Source organism: Pimephales promelas, chromosome 13 (assembly GCF_988280905.1).
Source record: "Pimephales promelas chromosome 13, fPimPro1.hap1.1, whole genome shotgun sequence".
NCBI classification, from domain to species: Eukaryota; Metazoa; Chordata; class Actinopteri; order Cypriniformes; family Leuciscidae; genus Pimephales; species Pimephales promelas.
Genome location: NC_142781.1, coordinates 12,080,257 through 12,103,715, shown reverse-complemented (window position 1 = coordinate 12,103,715; position 23,459 = coordinate 12,080,257). Strand labels below are relative to the sequence as shown.

General features: G+C 37.4%; 2 protein-coding genes across 2 annotated transcripts; both read left to right on the top strand.

Moving 5' to 3' along the window:
- Nucleotides 1-1,274: 1,274 nt before the first annotated feature.
- On the top strand, nucleotides 1,275-16,078 carry rhag (Rh associated glycoprotein). Its single transcript, XM_039692360.2, has 10 exons — nucleotides 1,275-1,470; nucleotides 8,945-9,128; nucleotides 9,309-9,459; nucleotides 12,140-12,287; nucleotides 12,556-12,722; nucleotides 12,811-12,948; nucleotides 13,051-13,172; nucleotides 13,267-13,340; nucleotides 13,594-13,667; nucleotides 14,412-16,078. The coding sequence occupies exons 1-10, from the start codon at nucleotides 1,290-1,292 to the stop codon at nucleotides 14,484-14,486; spliced, it is 1,314 nt and encodes a 437-aa protein (XP_039548294.2). The 5' UTR covers nucleotides 1,275-1,289; the 3' UTR covers nucleotides 14,487-16,078.
- A 1,841-nt stretch (nucleotides 16,079-17,919) lies between these two features.
- Nucleotides 17,920-22,466, top strand: LOC120493644 (uncharacterized). Its single transcript, XM_039692361.2, has 7 exons — nucleotides 17,920-18,134; nucleotides 18,415-18,469; nucleotides 18,583-18,735; nucleotides 19,033-19,091; nucleotides 19,360-19,449; nucleotides 19,555-19,647; nucleotides 21,756-22,466. Exons 1-7 carry the CDS (start codon nucleotides 18,132-18,134, stop codon nucleotides 21,804-21,806), a joined length of 504 nt encoding a protein of 167 aa, XP_039548295.1. The 5' UTR covers nucleotides 17,920-18,131; the 3' UTR covers nucleotides 21,807-22,466.
- The last annotated feature ends 993 nt before the right edge of the window (nucleotides 22,467-23,459 follow it).

The window sequence follows — 23,459 nt, the reverse complement described above, 5'->3', positions numbered from 1 at the left end:
AAAAGGGAAGAAAAGTCTATTGCAACTTGCTTTTCATGGCGACTTCACTCAACTTTATACTTCACATTTTGTTATGATAATGTTTAAATACTGGAAGTGATAGGAAATTTTGAATTCATAAATAGTTAATTGGTCTTATATTTCACATTACAATTCTTTTGTATTTTAGATGACTGCCATGTTACTTTTCTGACTTGAATGCTGGATTTGGAGGTACGTATTTTCCAGATGCACTTGAAGGCAGCATTAGTCTATGGGATTTTTTCATCCATCATGTGATCATGAGTTATCATTCGTGATTCAAACAATATTACAACTCATCGAAATTTTACAGCTAGCTGAGTTTTTACTTTTTTCTCATGAAAGTGTTATGGATTAAAGAGTTTTTACTGTTTCATATTGTTTTGTTTTTTTCCTATTTGTCTATTTAAATCAGTTTTAAAATTATAGCAGATTGAGGTTTCACCAAGTGCAACATGTTCCTGGATCAACATCTTTCCATCAACATTCCAAGCAACCAATCAAATCGAGGGACAAGATTACAATTTATATCAAGTTTAGGCTTACAGGGTTAAGTGCTTCTACATCAGTGTTATTCTCTTATAATTTCCCACTGATTTTAGGGATAATGTATAGGGATATGGTTAGGGATATAGTAAGCATGACATTTTCGGAAAGAAATGTTGTTTCCGATCAACAAAATCTGTTGACTCAGGAACGCATCTAACTCGAAAAATCATATGTCCCTGTTTGTTGCTCTACAGATGTTTTTACTCTTTACATTGTGGTGTAAAACAGTCTTTTCTATATTTAGGAAGTGAAAACCAAATATTGTAAACAACAAATTCATCATTCATCATTTCATCATGATTTGTTACAGGCTAAACATTTTAAATTTAAGATGTGTAACCAGCCATGTGTTAAAATACCATGAAATCCAAATTAAAGTGCTGCACATCTTGCAATAGTTCCCATATTTGTGGTTCTCTAAAGAGACATATAAGCTTTATATATTTTATATATTTTTTTTGCATTTACAGCACTGTTCTTAATTGACATAAGTAGGAGGAGAGAGGAAACCCATTCAGGGCAACAGGCGGTGACCGTCCCCACCTCAATTGTCTCTCTTTTCATTGGTCTTCCTAAAGTCTGCAGCCAATTCAAAACCACATGCCACTTTTTACACTCCCCCCACAAGTCACAGACAGCGTGGAGAGTGAGAGGGGTCGAAACAAGAGGGAGAATCACCAAAAGAGGAACAACTACAGAGGCAGAGAATTGGTTAAAACATGCCAGCGTACGCCACCAACATGAGGCTCAAGTTCCCCATTCTGGCCTTGATACTGGAAGCCGTGACCATTGTCCTGTACGCTGTCTTTGTGGTTTATGACACCGGTGATGCTCATGGTGGGGGTCATCATGGAGAAGAGAATAACACTCATCCAGACAGTCCAATGACCCTGTATCCCAGTAAGTATCTGTTAGATTAAAATATATCTGTGCATAGATCAGGTCTTGTTGTGGTTTTAATTAAGTCTTAACTTTTATTGGAATGTATTGGAATTTCACTGACAAAACCAGAACAGATCAGGTTATGCAGTGAATGCATTTTTAAGGGTCAGATATGGAAGATAGAGTTGAAATTTGGTTGTGATTGGTGCAGAAATGTTGTTAATTGTCAGTCACCATAAGCATAGTAAAATTAAGTTTGATTGGTGTCACCCGTCCTACAAATGAATTCATCCTCTTTTAAGCTGACAACTTTGGCATTGAGTTTCATGGTGATACTCACTCATCAGCGTTCACTGACTGAAGGGTTTATTTCTGCGAAGGCTTTGGCGGCAATGTTTCACTAATGTTCATTCGGCACGCAAGTCTCTAAAAATACTCCCTCTGGAGAGGAGTCAATGCCACGGGATCCTGCATTCTCGGGAGAAAGACAAAGAGGAGAGGTTGATAAAGTTCAGCTTTTAGTATTTTAACAATGTCATCCATCAAGCGTTTCTATTGCTTCTGGTTCAGGAGCCCAGATCGTACACTGGACATTAACTGGTGACTCAATACAGTACAAAATTATTGAATGTCCAAACAAAACAAAATGTCTTAGGACTAAACATTAAAAAAAATTAATGCTACTATGAACATTATCAAATTATAAAATTATTAACAAGACATACTGTAGGCTGGATATAAAAACTGACCAATTTGGATCTAATTGCATTGAATTTTTATTGTATGGGTTCATGCTCTCAACTGCCAATAATTGCACATTGGAAACATACAGTTTTAACGGTTTTCAATGTTGAACATGTCCAAATAAATTTGAACCAAAATACTACAGAGTTTGAGTCTGTAACATAGTCTGGATCTAATTTTTTTTCCTTGCATAGTTTTGTTAATAGTTTTCAATGTTAGGCTATATTCATGCTGGCATTTGTGTAGATTTTACACAGTAGAAACAAAATACTGTAGAGTTTGATTGGACGTACATCATTGACAACAACTAAAGGAAACATTCTCTCCTCGCCCTAAAAACGTTGATAAGCTTGTTTATTTTGGGTTGTGACCATCTGAGCACCACTGATATAGAGAATTTGTTTCCTTATGAAAGGAATTATTCATTCAGTCTGTACATTTCCTTACATTTTGTGCATTCCTTAATTTTTCTCTGCATGCTATGCTCATTTGCAGAGATGTCATGCATTGGCTGTAAAATACCCTAATTTCCTTTTATCTTCAAAATGCACTCGTATAGTTTGCTTGGACACGGTTTGGACTGAATCCAGCTCTAGGGTGTGGAGAGGATGAACATGCGAGATTAGTCTCAATGTCACATGTGTCCTCAAAGTTTCCATTCAACCCTTCAAAATGTGTAACTTGCGTAATTTTCTTAACGGCCTGTTCTCACGTAAATGTGTCTCGATAACACGCATCGTGTATTGTTGTGTAATTTATACGCGAAAATGAGTTTTTACGTGCATATGAGATGCAGTTTTTTGCGTGCATTTGATTTGTGTGTAAAACACACGCACTCCACCCCACTAATTCTACCCAAACGTATAATACACACGCACCCCACCCCACACCTACGCCTACCCCAACCAACCAATGCATATCATAGCATACTGTATAAATTACACGACAACACACATGCGTGCTAGAAACCCAGCAAACACAGAACGTTCCCCTAAAGTTCCTGAATGGTCCTATGAGGTTATTTTTTGGGAACCAAACAAGAGCGTTATAGGAACGTTCCGTGTAGGTTTTTTAGGTTCAATTTGTAACGTAGGGAGAATATTCCGGGAATGTTCCCTTAACCTTAAAGGGATAGTTCACCCAAAAATGAAAATTAAGTCATTAATTACTCACCCCCATGCTGTACCAACCCCGTAAGACCTTCGTTCATCTTCGGAACACAAATGAAGATATTTTTGATTAAATTTGAGAGCTGTATAACTTCCACATTGGCTGCCTAAAGGCGGGCATACACTGTGCGATTTTCGTCCGATTTTGAGCCGAATTCTGACTCGTACGACTCTTTTTCGTGTCGGGCCGATTTTCAGCTTTGTCATGCGTCGTTTGTCGTGCAGTGTTCGTGCAGTGTACTGGGAGAAACGAGAGGCGATTAACCTCTCACGATCGACAATCGGATGAATTTCTGGCATGTCAGAAATTTTGGTCGCTCCTCGTGACTATATCGCACAGTTGAAGCAACGCTACGAACCGATTGCCCTAAACTCAGTGTTTTTTCCCTCACTGCGCCTGCGCGAAAACAGAAGTTTAACCATTTCATCTGCAGCAAAAAAAAATTAAAATAAAAACGAAAAGAGGGAGATCTTTAAGTTCTGTAGTTCAAACTAGCTACAAATTACTGTTGCTTACCTCCAGTTCGTGTTGCAAAATGGATCATATTACCCACGTCTTCCAAGCCACCTGCGATGTAACACCTCTTTTATTAATTTGTTAAACAATGTTTTTGAAATAAACCTGTTTTTAATTTTCATTGATGATAATCATGGCAATGTTTGGACATATTATAGACTTTTAATAGCTATTTTATATGCCTATAATTCATTGTAATCGACCGAAATGTTTTAGACAATTTTTAATGAGGAGTAAGATTATGTAATATTTTATTATCTTCACGTTGGTTATGTGCTGTGAAAATATTGCGCAGCAAATTAATTACAATAGCGGATCAATTTAATAATAAAATTAGCCTAGGCCTCCCCTAATAATTATAATACAATAATACTTATAAAAATTAAATGCACAAACTGAAAATGCTAAATCATCTTGCTATGGATAGCAGATGCTTGTTTTGACAATATCTCTGGATACATACACGTCTAGCCTATAGGCGCAATCCAGGGGGTTATTGCAGATATTACACGTATAGTGTGAGCAGTGAAATCGCAGCTCGACGATCGGACCGTACAGTGTGAGCACATAAATCCTGAACTTTGGCTTTGCATCGCATGCGATTTACTCGTTGAGTGTGACTCGTTGGTACCTTGCTGAAATCGCACAGACATCGCACAGTGTATGCCCGCCTTAAGGGACTGGCTCTTGACGGCCCAGAAAGTCAATGAAGAAAATGTTTAAATATCCCAAGTGACTACAGCGGCTCAACTATAAGTTTATCAAGCGTCGAGAATACTTTTTGTGCGAAAAAACAAAACAAAAATAACGAGTTTATTTGACTATTCCTTTTCTTCCTTGTTGGCCTGAAACGAGACTTCCTTAGATTTCCACGACGCATGTGCGAGAATTGCGATCTCCTTCAATTACTTCAGTTCATTTCTCGCGCATCCGTCGTGGAAATCTAAGGAAGTCTCGTTTCAGGCCAACAAGGAAGAAAAGGAATAGTCGAATAAAGTCGTTCTTTTTGTTTGTTCTTTTCGCACAAAAAGTATTCTCGTCGCTTGATAAACTTATAGTTGAGCCACTGTAGTCACATGGGATATTTAAACATTTTCTTCATTGACGTCAAGAGCCAGTCCCTAAGGCAGCCGATGTGGTAGTGAGACAGCTCTCAAACTAACCCTTTAAGGGAAAGTTCTGGGAACGTTCTGGGAACCAAAAACTAACGTTCCCAGAACCTAAATTTGTTTGCTGGGAAGACGCTCGGGTTGTTCTTAAAGTTACAAGTACATTGAACTTTAATGTTAATGCCAATTGGTGGAGTTTAGCTCCAGCCTGTAACTTTCTAATAATCCTGAAGACCTCCACAAGATTGTTCAGGTGTGTTTAATTAGGTTTGGAGCAAAATTCAGCAGGAAAGTGGACCTCGAGGGCCAAAGTTCAGAACCCCTGTATTAGAGCATTCAAATTCTTTGCCACCCAATGAACATGATGACCATTAAAAACTATTAAAAGAAAACATGAAAATTACATAAAAACACAAAGCATATGTGTTGATAGACTGGGAAGACTGAGGCCATCTGTTTTGTACAAACATGCAAAGCATTCCAAAAATGAATGAGAAAAGCTTCAAAGAAAAGAAAAAAGGGGCACTTTAATCTTGGCAGCAGAGAAAACAGATATAGCTTAAGTTATGTCACAGCGCTCTAAATTAGCGCTGACAGAATGTAATTAAGTTGTTGAACGTTCGCGAAGAGAGGAAACTTTCCAGCCATTAGGAAAATGGGACCTTTGAGATTTTATCAGCAAAATCTGTTGCATGTGGGAAATACGAAAAATTTTACTGGGAAAATGATTCTGTTTGTTGTAAGAGACAATGGTTGGGAAAAATGGATTGTGCACCTTTACTCAGCCGGCAAGTTGATCTGTATTCTTCTATGATGCTCTTCCAAAGTAAGCATGCATTAAATAGCCAGTGAAAAGTCCTTTAGCCGACTCTATCACTGTAAATATGTTTTCAACAGAAAGATCAGAGGGAAAGACTTGGGTCATACAACAGCTGATAAGGGTAGATAACCTCTGTTTCAGCTGTGTCAGAGGCCCACTTAAATGTTTTTTGGGGGGGTTTCAGCAAGACTGCATTTTATTGCTCAACAACCATCAAAGACTAGCGACGATTGGTTGAATACAGAGTAAAAACACCACTGCGGTACCACTTGAAAGCAAGGAGGGTGGGAAGGGCTGTGGTGATATTACAGCTAGATCCTATCAAATTTTGGAGGATCCTTTGTTGAGATGATTTCTGTGAAACTTCAAAAAATGACCATTGAGAATAGAGTGCATGCAGTTATGGATCACGTTCTCTTGTTTGTTTGTTTTTTGATGGCTCGCATAGCAAGATAAGACTGAACTTTGCTGATTTTTAATCATTGCATATTTATCTGAAGTTTTCCTGTTTAGTCTGTTTTTACTGTATCGTCGTATAACTCTTTGTACGCGTCTGCTGTCAGCATGGACTATGTTATAAAATGAGGATATGATCGTTTATGAAGAGAGCAAGCAATAAAAATATATAGGAAGCTATAAAATTACGCAAATAAAAGTGCCTCTATAAGCTTAGTCGGTAGTACTTGCAGGGTTCATTGCCTATCTTGATGAGCTTAGCAGATGTCAGACCATGAGCACTATGATTGATGACTATTTGGGTTTGTCCACTGGCAAGTTTAGATTTTGTGAGGATTACTGAATGGGTGGAGGGTTTCAGAGGCATTCCGAGGAAGCCTGAAGTAATGTTCGCCTATTGAAAGTCTTCGCCAAGTTCACGCTTCGCAGTTCCACTTGTCTCTCTTGAGACTGACGATGAGAACCGTTTAAACTTCCTGACAATTATTAATGTGTCTGATTATTATCAATAGGGGGAAAATGATATGGTTTGCATTGTGTAGTCTGAAAATGTGACTTGCTGATGAATCAGGTGTTCTGGACCATATCCTATCTCTATGTCCAGGGATGTTGACTGGACAGCTTCCTGAGCTGGAAAGTGTAGAGCTCGTTTCCTCTCTGCAGGAAAGATGGGCTAAGGCCAGCAGTGTTGGTGCTATGTGTTACTAAGACAATCAATGTGTGCATTTAAGAATACCATTCATACCATTTTTGTTTACATATGTATAGGCCCAATTGTATCTATTTACAATAGATAGCAATTCCTCGCTTCTCTTGAAAAGCAATCCATTTGCTGTAATTCACTTACACTCTAAAAAATGCTGGGTTGTTTTAACCCAACTTTGGGTCAAATATGGACTAACCCAGCCGTTGGGTTAAATTTTTACATTACATTTTTAACCCAGCATTTTGGGTTTGTCCATATTTGACCCAAAATTGGGTTAAAACAACCCAGCATTTTTTAGAGTGTACTACAGCCATCCTAATCCCAGCAGGGAAACACCCTGGATGAATTGCCAGAAAGTAATAAAATGCAGCAATATAATACACATCATGCGGACTGATCTCATGAAATGGCGTATGTATGACACACCAATTCGTATTTCCATTTTTGGCATACTATCAATATATCTCTTTTCTTTATTATATATAAATAAATGACCTACCCCAACTTCGTCCCTAAACCTACCCATCACTGGGGTTTAAAGCATTTATGAGTCTTCCCCTACCATCCTAGGAAAAAAAATATCGCGCCCCAGATGTAGATCTACATTTTGCTTCATTTCACTCGGATATTTAACGGCGTATACATACACACGGACGTTAAACGGTGTGGACGTACACGCGGATAGCTCAAAATGCGTATAGATAATACGCCACTTGACTTGAAAGTGCTGCGTATGTTTACGCAAAAGTCATGATTTCATGTTCTCATAGCAATGAAATTATTCTGTATTTCACAATTTCTGACATGGTTTCCATTCCCAATTGGCAGTATAATTCATGAAAACAGATGATTTCAGGTTGCTTTAAACAAACACTGTTAAGTTGTCTTGATTGATACTGTGAAGCAGCTTTGATGCAATCTGTATTGTGAAAAGCGCTATATAAATATACTTAACTTGACTTGCTTTGTCACTGCAAATCTCTGGGTGTGTTTATGCTTTTTGGCAATCCAAATGAACCTGTTTCAGATTCTGAAAGTTCTGGTTATATGGACTTTAAACTTTGCAATCAGGGTCACATATTTGCTTACATGTGCATTACATTGCATGTGCAGTGCCCAGTCAACGCTTTCTGAAACATGGAAAGCCACTTCAAACACATAGGGCTTGTCGTGTTGTAGACAGTTAGGGCACTGAACAGGCTGGATTGCTTGAATGTAACTAATCATGGAATGAGTACATTTTAACGCTCATTAGAGTCATGTGAAGTGAATAAAATTACACACGCCAACAGGGTCACTTAGGGCACCTTCTTAACCTGTCATTCATAGACTAATAGAAGAGCACACAAGACCTTTGTTCCACATGGTTTTTGGCTGATGAACATAAAGCGTTACAAATTTGCAAGGTTTACTCTTAAACAGACTTTTAAGCTCTTCTCGAGCTCTAACACCAGAGACAAAAATAGTTCAACTTTGTTCATTCAATCTGTTTGTTACATTTCTTAAGTCATGAAATAGCTTTGTGTGATGAACAGAATTGTAAATCACTGCTGTATTTCCTACGCTATCTCACGACCAATTCGCACGAGTGATTCAAAAGTGGCTAATTCGTACTAATTCATACGACCTCACTCGTACGAATTCGTACGATTTGTCTAAACCCACGTGACGGTTATGTTTAGGGGCGGGGTCAGGGGTAGGTCATTCGTACAAATTCATACAAATTGGCTAATTCGTAAAATATGTACGATTTAGCAATCGTACAAGCAGTGAGGTCGTACGATTTGTTACGAATTAGCCACCTCGTAAAATTCGTACGAATTCCCGTGAGATCGGGTTGGTATTTCACCGTTTCATTGGTGACCTGTTCAAACTACTGATGGAGTAAATGTGGTTCTAATGCTGTGAGTAACTTCAGGCTTTAGATGTGGAGAAACCACTTTCTCATCAACCTTTTATCCATGTGTCCAGTGTTTCAGGATGTACACGTGATGATCTTCATTGGGTTTGGTTTCTTGATGACCTTCCTAAAGAGATATGGCTTCAGCAGTGTGGGCGTCAACCTGTTGCTGGCTGCCTTTGGCTTGCAGTGGGGTCTTCTCCTCCAGAACATCTGGCACTTGCATGATGGAAAAATAAGAGTCAGCATTGATAGGTAAACTCATCCTTTTGGTGACCGTAGGATCTTGGGTGACTGACTTAATATAACTGCTCATTGTTGTATTATTCAACAAAAAAGTTAAAGTTACATTTAACTTAATTAAACTTGAAATAGATATCTGACTACATATGCCGATGAGTAAAACTCTGCATCTGTCCCATAATTCCTCTACAGAATGATCAATGCTGACTTCAGTACAGCAACGGTTCTGATCTCGTTTGGAGCGGTTTTGGGGAAAACCAGCCCTGTCCAGCTTCTCATCATGACCTTGTTGGAGATCACCATATTCTGCATCAATGAGCATGTGGTTGTGGAAATTCTTGGGGTTTGTAAAGGCTCATTCGTTTATTTACTTAATTTGTCATTTCAGTGTTTTGGGGGGAATCAACGTAACGCCTCTTCCATTCTCATTTGACCACTAACTTGATTTGCACCAGATCAAGGGTTTAGTGTAGGTTACACATTATACATAATTAGTACTACTTTTAATTTGGTTGAGTTCCATTAATACTGTTAGCATGATCATGCTGTCTGAGTTCCTGAAAAAGTAATTATGTTACAAAAGGAAGCTGGGTCAAAGATGAAGGAAAAAGGCTATTTTCTATCTCCTTCCTAAAGTTGACAGGATAAACTTGATGAACACACCCAATGTTCTAATAAGAACTAAAACAAACACTATCATAAGCACCCTCTCAGTCATGAAGAATATACAGAGCCTGGATTACCTGGGAATAAAAGAAATAAATGATGAATCTGATATTGAACAGTGATGGCACCGCTACAATATAATTAAACCTTACCTTAAAGGTTCTATATGTAACTATTTTTATAAAATGAATCCTTTTTTATTCGCTGTGTTTGAAGGGGTTGTAATCATACATTGCAACAATCCACTTTTCGGGTTTTGCCATTATCTCTGAAGGCCAATTATTTATATGCGAGGTCTCCGGGTCGGATTTCCTGTGAAATCCATCAGATGTGATGTGCATGCGCGCTCCCGAGCCTCTCTATCCTACAGTCTATCATGCGACCAACAGCACTTCAGCTGACGACATGGAGTGTGATAACCCACCCTGCCTCCAGCACAACACAGACTTAAACACAAACTCCACATAAATATAAAAAACAAAAAAAGATTTATCTGCTCAAGCTCGTCAGGCAAAACGTGAATCTGATCGACTCCGGACGAAAACGCGGATCAACATAGTAAACTCAAGTGAAATAGCAAGGTTAACTAAATGAAACATGACATGAATACAAAAAAGGAATGTTCCAGGATAACATTAGTATAACATTTAGTATGTGACTTATTTTATTTACTAGATCTACTGACTAACGTCGTCATCCCACTACCATATTTTTTATACACATTTCCAGACAAGTTCAGTACAGTATTGTTAGCCCTACTTCCTACGATCTTACTGATACACTGAAACTGTTCAGTTTAGTTCACTAACCGTTTTCGTTATCATATTATACATTCACCGATGTTGACATTGCTGATTGTGAAAGATACACGAATAGTTAGAGAAATGGCTGCTATATAACATCAAATGTCGGCTAAATGCAGTTTATTGTAACATTATCATGGTACGAGCAGAGCATTAGTTCAACGTCAAGCTGATAAAAGTAAGTTCGGCTATTATTGTACCTGCAGTAGGAGTTTACATTAGTTTCCGGCATGTTGTGCGATGATTTCGCCGTCACGTTGAAAGTCTCCGTGTGGCTGGTAGTGATTGCTCACTCTTGAGATTGAGCACGCACACGAGCACGAGCGCTCTTGTTGCATTTTGAAACATCACCGCTAGAGGTCGCTAAAAATCGCATACAGCATCTTTATTGTTATATTTATTTAACAGGGACAGTGTATGGCATGCAGCCATACCAGAATTAGCTACAAGCTAAATTTCATCTGTAGTTTCAAGTCTGTTTCATCTTTAAAGGGATAGTTCACCCAAAAATGAAAATTCTGTCAGTATTTACTCACCCTCATGTTGTTCCAACCCTGGAAGACCTTCGTTCATCTTCGGAACATGAATTAAGATATTTTTGATGAAATCTGAGAGCTGGATCACTCCTGCATACTAGTCCATGGGCTTCTTGAGGGATTGAAACTTGCCGGCCTCGGAAAGTTATTAACGACATTGTTAAAATTGTCCAAGTGACTACAGTGGCTTAATCTTAACTTTATCAAACGACAAGAACACTTTTTGTGTGAAAAATGCAAACAAAAAACTACTTTGTTTCAACTATTCATTTCCTTCTCTCTGGGCCTCGAGTTTAAAGGGATACTCCACTTTTTTTTGGAAATAGGCTCATTTTACAACTCCCCCAGAGTTAAACAGTTGAGTTTTACCGTTTTCGAATCCATTCAGCCGATGTTCTGATATTTAGAAGAATATCAGTAACCAGACAGTTTCTGGTCCCATTGACTTCCATAGTAGGATACCAGATATCAGAAAATCGGCTGAATGGATTCAAAAACGGTAAAACTCAACTGTTTAACTCTGAGGGAGTTAAATGAGCTTATTTCCAAAAAAAGTGGAGTATCCCTTTGATCTGTTGTTGTATGTCACACACATGACCAGCGTCGGCCATTAGAGAGCCTACGTGTGACGCTTAACTGACTAGAGACCCAAAGAGAAGGAAATCAATAGTTGAAATAAAGTCGTTATTTATGTTTGTTTTTGCGCAAAAAGTGTTCTCGTCGCTTGATAAAGTTAAGATTGAGCCACTGTAGTCACTTGGACTATTTTAACGATGTCTTTAATAACTTTTTCAATCCCTCAAGAAGCCTGTGGACTAGTATACAGGAGTGATCCAGCTCTCAGATTTCATCAAAAATATCTTAATTCGTGTTCCGAAGATGAACGAAGGTCTTATAGAGTTGAAACAACATGAGCGTGAGTAAATATTGAACAATCCCTTTAAAGCTGCAGTCAACTTTGAACTTTGAGTCAACTCACTTTAATCTGTTCTTCATAACCATTCTTGTTTCATAACAGGTTTCTGATGTTGGTGCGTCCATGACCATCCATGCTTTTGGGGCTTACTTTGGATTGTCTGTCGCTCGTGTTCTTTACCGTCCGGGTCTTCGGAATGGCCATGAGAATGACGGATCAGTCTATCACTCAGACTTGTTTGCAATGATCGGTATGTGTAGACCTTGGTGTTGAAAATATATATGCCTGCTGAAAATCTAGTGGACAAAACAACTGTAGAAAATATTGGTGGTGACATTAAGTTTCAACTGTAGCTCACAACATTTATACCCAAATCAAATAATTAAAATGCAGGGCAAGATTTGGTAAGCATACCAACACTAAAAATGTGCTTAGAAATGTGATCATGCAAATGTAATTCATCAAGCATTGTGTCTGTATAGGTACATTCACCATTCCTCTCTTCTTTGGGTCTGTAGGCACAGTCTTCCTGTGGATGTTCTGGCCCAGCTTTAATTCTGCTATCGCATATCCTGGTGATCCTCAACTGAGAGCTGTTATCAACACATATTTCTCTCTGGCTGCTTGTACTCTCGCTGCCTACGCTACCTCCAGTCTGGTGGAGAAGAAAGGGAAACTTGACATGGTGGGTCATCACACCATTCTCTTGTTATTGTACAGGATCTCACATTTAGTAAGCCTTCTGACTAAGCCTGTTGTATTCTGTTGCACAGGTTCACATTCAGAACGCCACGCTGGCTGGAGGTGTTGCGGTGGGTACCTGCGCCGACATGGACATCCAGCCATTCGGAGCAATGCTGATCGGAACCATTGCAGGCATCATCTCCACCGTTGGCTTTAAGTTCCTCACGGTATGATATTCTTTCTCATCCCAGACTTTCTCTGTACCATAAATCAATTGCATATTGACCCATCCTTTGTGGGACCGTAACACCATCTCTTTTTCTCCTCAGCCCAAACTCGCCTCTAAACTGGGAATTCAAGACACCTGTGGTGTGCATAACCTCCACGGCATGCCAGGCATCCTAGGCGGTCTTGCCGGCATTGTGGCGGCAGCACTGAATAAGAAAGAAGGGTAGATGTCAGCTCTTAACATTTTGTTTTGGGATTTTTGCTATTATTAGTATGACAATAAATGGTTTTAATATCTCTGTGCTTGTTTGTCCCAGTGTTTCAGCAGCTCATCAGGCAGGGGGTTTGGCATCATCTCTAGGGTTTGCTTTGGTCGGGGGGTTGATCACAGGTACAAGCACCATAAAATCTGCAAAACATTGTATTCATGTATTTATTTTTATTCAGGTTGAATTCATTTTATTCAGAACAAAACCATAATATACCAACATGAATTCTAAGAGTACACTTTTTTAAGAACTTGGCACATGAATTTTAATTCGATTTTTGGACATTTTTTTATTTGTTACTGACCCACTTAAAAAGAAAGTATAACAATGTATAAACAAAAACACAAAGTAAATTATTGTTCATACCTCCTCCAGGTCTGATTATGAAGATTCCATTTTTGGGACAGCCACCTGACCAAAACTGCTTTGATGACTCAATCTTCTGGGAGGTATGTCAAGTTAGGGATAATGTACATCCAGCCGGTCGTTACCGCAGAATAAACCTTGACAGGGTGATGAGGACCCCGATGCGAAGCTGGATTATCCCACTTATTACATGGCTACTTGCCACATTGATCTGAAAAATTGATCTGAGTTGAAACATTTTACTAGCTCTTTAAAACGCAAACGCGAAAACTAAAGTATTTGCTAGCAAGCGGGAAGTTCAAACTAGACAGACATTTAAGGGATAGGTACAGTCATGACACTTATTACATGGCATTTCGCCACATAAATAATTTTTTTTAATCATACCTGTTTGTTATTTTATAATACATTACAGTTTACAAAACAATTGTCAAAAAAATGGCAGCAGCTGCGTTTGTAGAGAGAGAGAGAGAGTCTGAGATACCTGGATGACATAATTAAATATCTGTACACAAAATGTTGATTTGAGTTTTAATATTTTATTTGCTCACCAAACGCAAAGGTTTCACGAGGAAAAAACTTTCCTAGCAAGCGTAAAGTTACCAGATGAGCCTGTTATCAGTTTTTACCAGTTGTTATTGGGGAACAACATACCGCAGGATGGCGCGATTGACCAATCAGAATCAAGTATTCCACAGAGCCGCGTGATTAAAAAAAGAGAAATTACTAAATGCTATTTAGTAATACATGGTCACAACATTTTTAACATTCATGAAAATGTCTTGTAGCTTATAAGTTTGATAATCGTGGATGCTTTTGACATGCAGGTACCGGAGGAAGAGGAAGAAACCGAAGAGCGTTTGACCCATGGCGATTATTCCCCGAACAAAGCAGAGGCTTAAAGCTCTGCTTCAAACCAGCTTCACAAAACAAGAGCCAATAAGGTCCAAAAAGCACCTCAGGAGCTTTTCAACCAGCATCTACACCACTAAAATCTTTAACAGCTGTTAAGGATTTTAGCTTTAGCTTTTAGCTGTTAAAGACACTAGTGAACATGAAGCATGGATTCTTTTGTAAGTGGTGCTTTTCTAAAAACATGTAACTCAATTTTTAGTGGTCTCTAAAATCTTCTAAGGGTAGGCATTATACACTGTGGCAAATGTGTTGTTTCAACTTAAAAATGTAAGTTTACTCAACTCAAACATCCAAGTAGTCACTTAGTGCAACTTTATTTCAAGTTGATTAAACTTAGAATTTTAAGGCAGCACGAACACTTACTTTTTTAAGTTGAAACAACAATTTATTTTTCACAGTGTATAGCCTAATGAAATGTAAGATTAGTTAAAGTGTATTACCAGAAGGTTACTGAGTTAACTCAAAGTGCGGGTCAGTTACTGTTGTCATCTGCTGAACTGCACTTAACAGACACTGACTGACTAGTTGCTCACTGTAACATGCCAAATATCTGAGCCAAAGTGAGACTTTTTCTTAAGTGCCTTTTATCAAAAATAATTTTGCGTTGAATTTTGCTTTTTCATTTTCTACACACCCATTTTTAATCATCACTAGATATGAATTTGACCAATAATTTCAAATTATTATTTTTTTACAATCATGCCAATTAGTCCACATCCAAAGAGAGATCCTTCAACTTTCTTTCTACAATTATAGTTGCTTATTAATGTGATCAGTAATAACCCTTTATGCAATGATATAAGAAGTATTTAAAACTATTGTATCCTGAAAAACTAACAAATATAGCGTTGACTTTTATATTTTCTACACAATTTCTAATCATATAATATGAACTCAGGCAAACAGTGGCCCCAAAAAGTATTTCAAGTCCCATTTAAACATAAAAATATAAATAAATAATTAAAATATCAAATAAAGTGACATGTATTTAAAACAAAGATAACCACGCACACTTTTCCAGGTTGTTAGATTGAAAAATATGAAACAACAAGATATACACTGATAAAAAGACTACATTTTAATTTTTAATTTGTCTAAAAATATACATTTTGGACACTTTCTAGTTGTTAAGAAACTGCCCAAAGGACTAAAGGACACTGGGACCAACTGATTAAATGTAATGGCATTTAGCCATTTGTCTTCAGCGTGATGTAGTGTTCAAATACATTTTGGGGCCACTGTATCTTTAAAACTTTTTTGTCAGGATTATTGTGAAACTATGATGTCATACAACAGCATTACATAAAAGCTCTTTTACTACATTGCTTGAACTTTCAGCTCATAGTACAAATAAGTTGACGTGATCGGAAAGTCACAGCTTGCACTTGGTAAGACTTCCAAATGCCGTGTTGTTTTAAGATAAAGAGGCTATGGAAAAACTCCTTGCAAGCTGACTTACTGATTTATTTTTTTTGTCTTTGAATGTATGTGTTCCCACATGCCTCACTCCCAAACCTCATCCATTCTTTGTATTTGAAAACTCTGTGAATGTATTAAACTTTTACTGTCATTTATAAAATCAGCATATCTGAATTTTCTTTTTTTTTTAATTATATTTAAGGGTGCTAATGTGTGATGTGAGTAACAGAGATTGTGTTCTGTAAAAAGGTTTTAAGATATTTTTAGTGCTGTGCCTTGCTGTGGTATGGCATGATATGTTATACTCCATCTAATCGAACTATTATAATTTTATGCATGGTAACCAGAAAACCATTTTCTTTAGACCCGCGGCAGAATGTTTGGACTCCATAACAGTTTTCATTGGCCAAGGAATGACATGTAAAGCAACCAATCACAGTTTGCTACCTTCTGCATCATGTTAAGGGCCGTGGCCCATGAAAATGTAACGTCGCTGTCTTTACAATAACAGAACAGTGTTGAAAACTCTTGAATATATCTGAAAGAGTCTATGCTGCAAATTTTACATATGAAAATCCAGAGTTTAGTTGATCCTGATAAGCACTCATTGTCACAGTTGAAACACGACGGCTTGCTTCTTCGATCAGAGGGTTTGGCGTTACGGCATCTTTAGCCACTTACCTACTTGAGCTTTGTTTCGGCACGGAACGATTACTAACCGTGCTGGTAGAATAGTGTCGTCGCCATTCAGGATTGGTCAGTTGTCTGTTGCCTGGCTACCAGTTTCTCTGTGTCCTTGGGTGTGACATCTGAGACTAACCAGGGTGAGGAAAACTTCAACATACAAAAAAAGTATGTTACAGCACTCTATTAGTCAACAACCGAAAGAGAGATCCTTCAACTTTTTTTTGCAACAATTACTGTTGTTTATTATTGTAACAACCCTTTATGCATGATATATGAAGTATAGCCTAACAATATATATTGAAAAACTAACAAACTGCAATAATGTTCTTTTTAGAGACAGTACATGGGGGTGGCAACAATTTAGTTTCATTTACTCGATGGCGGCCCCTGTCGAAAAAGGTATGTATGGCAGAAGAAATAGGTATACCCTCCTGAAGCCTATTTATCCATTTTTATCTATTTTATTATATTAAAAAAAATGGAATATGAATTACTTAATCTATAAACGGTCCAGTTAATTAAGATATTAGCAAATTGGGTTACAAACAGATAAGCGAAAGTTTCTGCTGTCACGCTTTCTTGACTTTTATGCTTTCTTAAGAATAAAGCACGATATGCAAAAGAAACTGTTTATTAACATCTTAGCGTTCCAATGAAAGAGATGTGAACATTGGTAGCATATCTTGTCTGGCAGTATAGCCTACCCATGGGCAGAACCTACCAATACCACACCATATGTGTCCTCCATTATGTTAAAAAGCGGCACATTTTATCCTGATGTGCGTGACGGCCCAGAAAGCCGAATTTAAATGTCAGGATGTGTTTTGCCTCATAAAAAAGTTTTGTAAACTAAAATCAGCTATATGCTACAACTCGTTTTAATATATTCTCCAACAATATTGGAACTCTGCTAGAGCCATAGGCTACATATTATTATTTGATAAATTGTCATTTAATGATCAATAATGACTAACCATTGACATATAAAAAATTGACACCGACGTGTCAAAATAGCCAGGGATCTTCACTTCAGTACACGAATGAGAGTTATGGCAAGTTGCCCGGACCAATATGGCGGCGCCGTTGACGTCCAATCCACTGGCCAATGAGGCGTCTGTATGTTGATTTTTGTCAGCGTTTAGAAAAGTAACAGTTATTACCTGATAGCCTCGTCTTCGTGCCGCTTCAACAACGGACTGGACAAAACGTTTATGAATGAATAAGGTTGTAGAGAAACTTTATTAGCAAATTAATTGTAAATACATGATCGTGTGGGTCGCGCGCCTGCGCTGCAAAGCAGTACCCGGATAATTTAGTTTGTATGACGTAAAATAAGATGGCCGCGCAGTGGTGTTTATCTTATTGACACTCACGCACTGATCACAGACATGAAAAAGAGGCATTTAAATCCTCCGCAGTCTATTTTAAGCACGGATTATATTCATATTGTGCTATTCCTCTGATTTTCCTGATTTTTTTTTGTTGTGGGCGGAAGGACCGCATTTTGAGGACAGTTTAACATAAACATGGTAAAGTGTTGAACCGCATGCATTAAAGACAACAGTCTCGTTAAACTTAAGATAAAGCTGTAGCTAATTCTCTCGTTTAGGTTCACAAGCTTTTGTTTCTATCTATATAGATTAAGTGTGAATGGTTTGCGAAGTAAATGGTTGTAGAATGATTAGTTTCTTGTGCGAGAAGAACTTGTGTACATTCTAGTCACGCCTGCGATTCACCGTCCATATTTTGAACATTTTAAAGGATCTAAATGTTCAGTTTTGTTATCATGTTTTATTTGGTTTTTTTCAGTCTGCCAAAGTGGACCGAAGGGAGAGAAGTGAGTCAAGTAGTTCTCACAGCAGAGGTGAGTTTCAAGACAGCTGAAAGGAAAGGAAATGTGGAGAACAGGATCACTAACCCTGACTAGATGAAAATGCAGGAATCATTTTGCTTACAGTGTTTTAAATGTATTAACAGGAAGAGAAAACCGGAAACGGGCAAGGAGCCGTAGCAGGTCGTCCTCATCATCTTCCAGTTCTTCATCTTCCTCCTCCTCGTCATCATCCTCCTCTTCACGCTCTTCTTCCAGCAGTTCATCATCACATAGTAACTCCAGCTCCAGTAACTCAGGTAAGTTAAATTCAAAATGCTATATTAAACCATTTACTCATTAAAAACAGCAATTAATATAAGTCTTGCTTCACTCCCAAGTGTATAGTCCTTAAAGAGAAATTTTGTAGATGTAAAACTGCACACACTTCATTAACAGGAAAGAGGAAATCATTTAAATTGATAAAATAAAGATTTATGATGTAGCAGATGAGATACTTTACTTTATACTTTATTGCCCCATTGCTGGGAAAATTGTCTTGGACTGCATGATGTCACGTCAAGAAATGTCAATTTGTTTTGTGCTTCTCCTGCTAGATTCTTGCAAAAAGCAAAGGAAATCTTCAAAGAAAGTGAAAGAGAGACATGGCAAAAAGGTATGGTTGAATCTGTATGTTTGTGTACTTTGGTCAAGAGCAAGTATTAAAGAACAGTTCTCACAACAGTAAAAATTATGTAATTATGTATCATTTATTCATCCTCGTTGTTACAAACCTGTATACTGTTTTTTTTTCTTTCTTTGGAACACAAAAGGAAGCATTTTAATGTAATTTTTATGCAACTTGTCTAGACATACAATGTCAATTAGTGACCAGGGACTGTCAAGTTCCAAAATACGTTATTTTATTTTATTTATTATTTTAGAAAGGAAGAAAAGAGAAGATACGCAAGCGAAAGAAGGAAAAGGGACACAAAGAGCAGGACGACAGCTCTGGACCTGTTCAGATTTCAAAGGTGCTCGACTCAACCTCATATTGGGCATCATATTTTAGAGATGTGGTGTGTTTTTTTTTTTAATGTTTGTAAAAAGTGAAAAAACAGAATTTCTGTCATCCCCAGTATCTTAAGGAAAAGAAGAAAAGTGGCAAGTACAGTATGATATCAGGGAAAAAGATTAAAATGAAAGTGAAAAAATCAAAGAAAGACAAGCAGGTGAGTTTTTGTGTGCATATTACACACCATGAAAGCAAAGCATGATTAAACATTTGATTTTTAAGAGGGCCTATTATGCTTTTTTTATATTTTTAACTTTCTATAGTATAATGTTGCTGTTTGAGCATGAAAAAGGTCTGCAAAGTTACAAACCACACCAATGTTACCTCTTTTTCTGAATTCCCTGAAAGTCCTCCATTGTAGTTTTCTTCCGGTGACAGACACATCACAATATTCCTCATTTAAATAATTCCCGCCCAAGGCATACGTAAAAATGTGAAGAGGCCTGGTTGAGTAGTTAGTTGTGTGTTAAAACACACGGGTTATGGTCAGGGGTGTGACATTTCCCAAACACGCTCAAAACGGTTGACCAATCACAACACACTGTCCAGCCGACCAATCAGAGCACACTGCGCTTTTCGGAAGGAGGGGCTTCATAGAGACGGAACTAAACTGTTTACAAGCATGAAAAACAACAGTCAAACCAAAATTTATTCAGACACCTTCATCATTTCTCACATTATCACAGTTTATTCTAGCCTGGTTAAAACCAGACCATTCTCAGAGTTATGTTCTGGCAAAGCGTCATAGACAAATCATTTTCAGAGGGGCGTCACCAACGGATGTCGCGGGTAGACCTAAAACCAATCAGAGCGATGAAGGAGATGGCATATGCGGAGAAGCGTCTCAGAGTGTTGTTCTTTGCTCGGTTTTTAACAAAAAGGAAATGTTCAAATCGCTTAAAACAGACGCGATAGCTGATTCGAACGAGTGATGTTCGACGGTGGCATCCATCCTTGTAGGCTACAAAATCCCAGCGCTGTCGTCATCGCGTAAAGCCCGCCCCGGTGCCTCGATTTCAAAGGATTGGAAATGGGCTTAAATTAGCTCTTTGCCAGACTAACTTCAGAGCAAATCTAAATTTGCTGGAAGTTGTCTGGGTTTTCCCAGGCTAAGTTTATTCGCTGTAGTTTAGAAAATGGTAATAAAATATAACAAAAGGTCATAGTTATCAAATCAGTTGATGGCCATCCTTCTATTAGACTGTCTCACATAAATTTGGTTGACTAGCTATTGGCTGTGAGCTATTACATTTAAGTACACAATTAGATAATACCAATTTAGGTCAACCAATTACCAAGCAATGCTTCATTTAGTTCAATCTGTGGTGTGTGAACAGGTCGCATTAGCAATTTAAAAAAAAACATGGTGAGGTCAAAGAGTCTAAATAATTTTTGGTCTCAATTGTTTATAAATTTTACTGGTAGTCCACTGTATGAAGAGTTTGTGGGTATAATATGTCAGTTTACTGTGCATGGTAACCAGAAATACACTTTTCTATATACATTTACTTAAACAGCCCAATCTCAAGGTTTATGTAAAAAAAAAAAAAAAAAAAAAGTGTGGCACGTCAACTATTTTGTTTACGCCTGTCTAACTACTTATTGAAATAGCACAGTTTAATATAAAAAATAGGGCTGTCAAACAATTAATCACGATTAATCGCATCCAAAATAAAAGTTTGTGTTTACATAATATATGTGGGTGCACTGTGTATAATTATTTTTTATATATATATATATATATATATATATAAATACGCACACATGCTTGTATATATTTAAGAAATATTTTCATGTATATACTGTATATAGATTTATATATCATTTATATTATATATAAATAGAAATATTTTATATATAAATAATATTTTTTTTATTAAATATACATACATCTGAGTGTATTTATATATATATATATATACATATACACAAAATTATTATACACAGTGCACCCACATAAATTATGTAAACACAAACTTTTATTTTGGATGCGATTAATTGCGATTAATCATTTGACAGCCCTAAAAAAATATATATTGGTGTCTGAATCATTTTTGATTTGACTGTATTCTTGTAGACCCTAAAAAAGCAAATCAAGACCTTGTAAAATGGCATAATATAGCCTCTTAATTAATAATGAGTGAAATACACATTATTTTCTGCTTTTGTTCTCATTTCTGATTAAAATATAAACCAGATGGACTATAGCCAAGTTAACGGTGGTGCACAGATCTATCATCCAGCTGTTTCTTTTCTTTAAAACAGAGGGACAAAAACAGAGCTGAACTGCTGGAGTTCTTAAACTCCACCTTCTGATTCAGTCCGGACCTGGAGCTACAGAGCCAGTTTTTTTTCTTTTCTTTTTTTTCTTTTTTTTCACCTGACCACCACTCAGGGAAAGACCATCTTCAACTATTAATGTTGTTGCCTGATGTTATACATTGACAATTCCTTTCTATAAATTCTTCATGTAGATAATTGTTCTCCTTTTTTTTTAATTCCAGGCTGTGTCCTGCAGTACTTATGTTATGTGTCTGATAAACTGTACCCTATGAGAACTGTAGCTTGAGTGTGACATTGTTACATGTTACTGAAATTGTATAAAAAAAATAAGTATTCTTGTATTCTCATTTTTAAATGCAAAGCTCAAGTAAATAATTATTTAATCAGTAAGGAAATGTTCTGAGATGCAAGATGTTATGTGATTGATATATGAACAGTTTGACCTGATTCACTTCAAAAAATTAAGTTTGTATTTTACTTTTTTTTTTTAACAATTTAAGTTTGAAATATCATCGTAGTGGTGTTGTTCCTATGGTGTTTCCCTTGTTTTCCCCTGATAATCTGCATTTACTGCGGTGGCAAAGGCGCCACCAACAGGTTGTGGAGAACAGCTTCTGATCTGCCGTTGTGAATCATGTGCATCTGATCGTTCTCATGACAATTAGGTTATTGTTAAATAAATTGTGTCCTTTATTTTATAGTCTCAAAAAGGTTTTGGTGATTCCACATACATCATCATCAGCAATGCATTTAAGTACTGAGTAATATTAAAGGGATACTTTGGAATTCCTTGGAAGGCCACGCCTACCGGTAACAGAGCGCAGTAGTCAAACAACAAGTCTAGGCTAATAGTGATTCTCTGAGATGAGTGATTTGGGATTTCTAAATCACCCAAAATTTCCGGAATTCAGCTTTTGCGTTCTACAGTCGCCATTCATCATTTTTACTGTGGCGAGCGGGATGACTGAGGGCCGTGGGAGAACGGCACGTTGCCGGTGGCGTGACTACCGATGAGTGACACCTGTGAGACGCACCGGTCTTGTATCTCTCACAGAGGAGTGGGAATTTTCTTAGCAATGTTAAAACACACATCAACCAATCACTTGTTTAGCGTTCAAATAAACGCTACATTCAAATTCACCAATCAGAATGAATTCAGTTAGATTGAAACAAAAGCTGTGCATGTAAACAATGAATGGCGACTGCAGAAAGCAAAAGCTGAAACTCGGACATCAGGATGGTAACCCCTACTACTCAGCTTTCTCCACAGAACAAGAGCCTGCTAGCTTAGCTTCCAAAAAAAGATGGCTGACACTATGTGTTCATTCTATTAGTGAGATCCCACCCTCTATGGGTGGGTTGAGAAGATGCGGGACAGACCCACTACTGGCTGTAGTCTTTAGCCTCTGGACAAAAAAATCTTCTGATTACGCAAAATGACGATTTTTGCGTCATCTGAGTATTTTTTTTTTTTTTAGAAAATACTACAGGTGTCCTATTAACACAAAGCTTAATGCTAAATCATAAAGTATCCCTTTAAGCAACTACATGTACTTATAGGGTTAGATTAGGATTAGGGTTTGGTTGAGGGTTAGTTGCATGTAAATATGCATACATTACTTTTATTTCTATGGTAAGGATACAAGGATACTGTAAAATAAAGTGTTACTTTTTATAGCTGGGGAA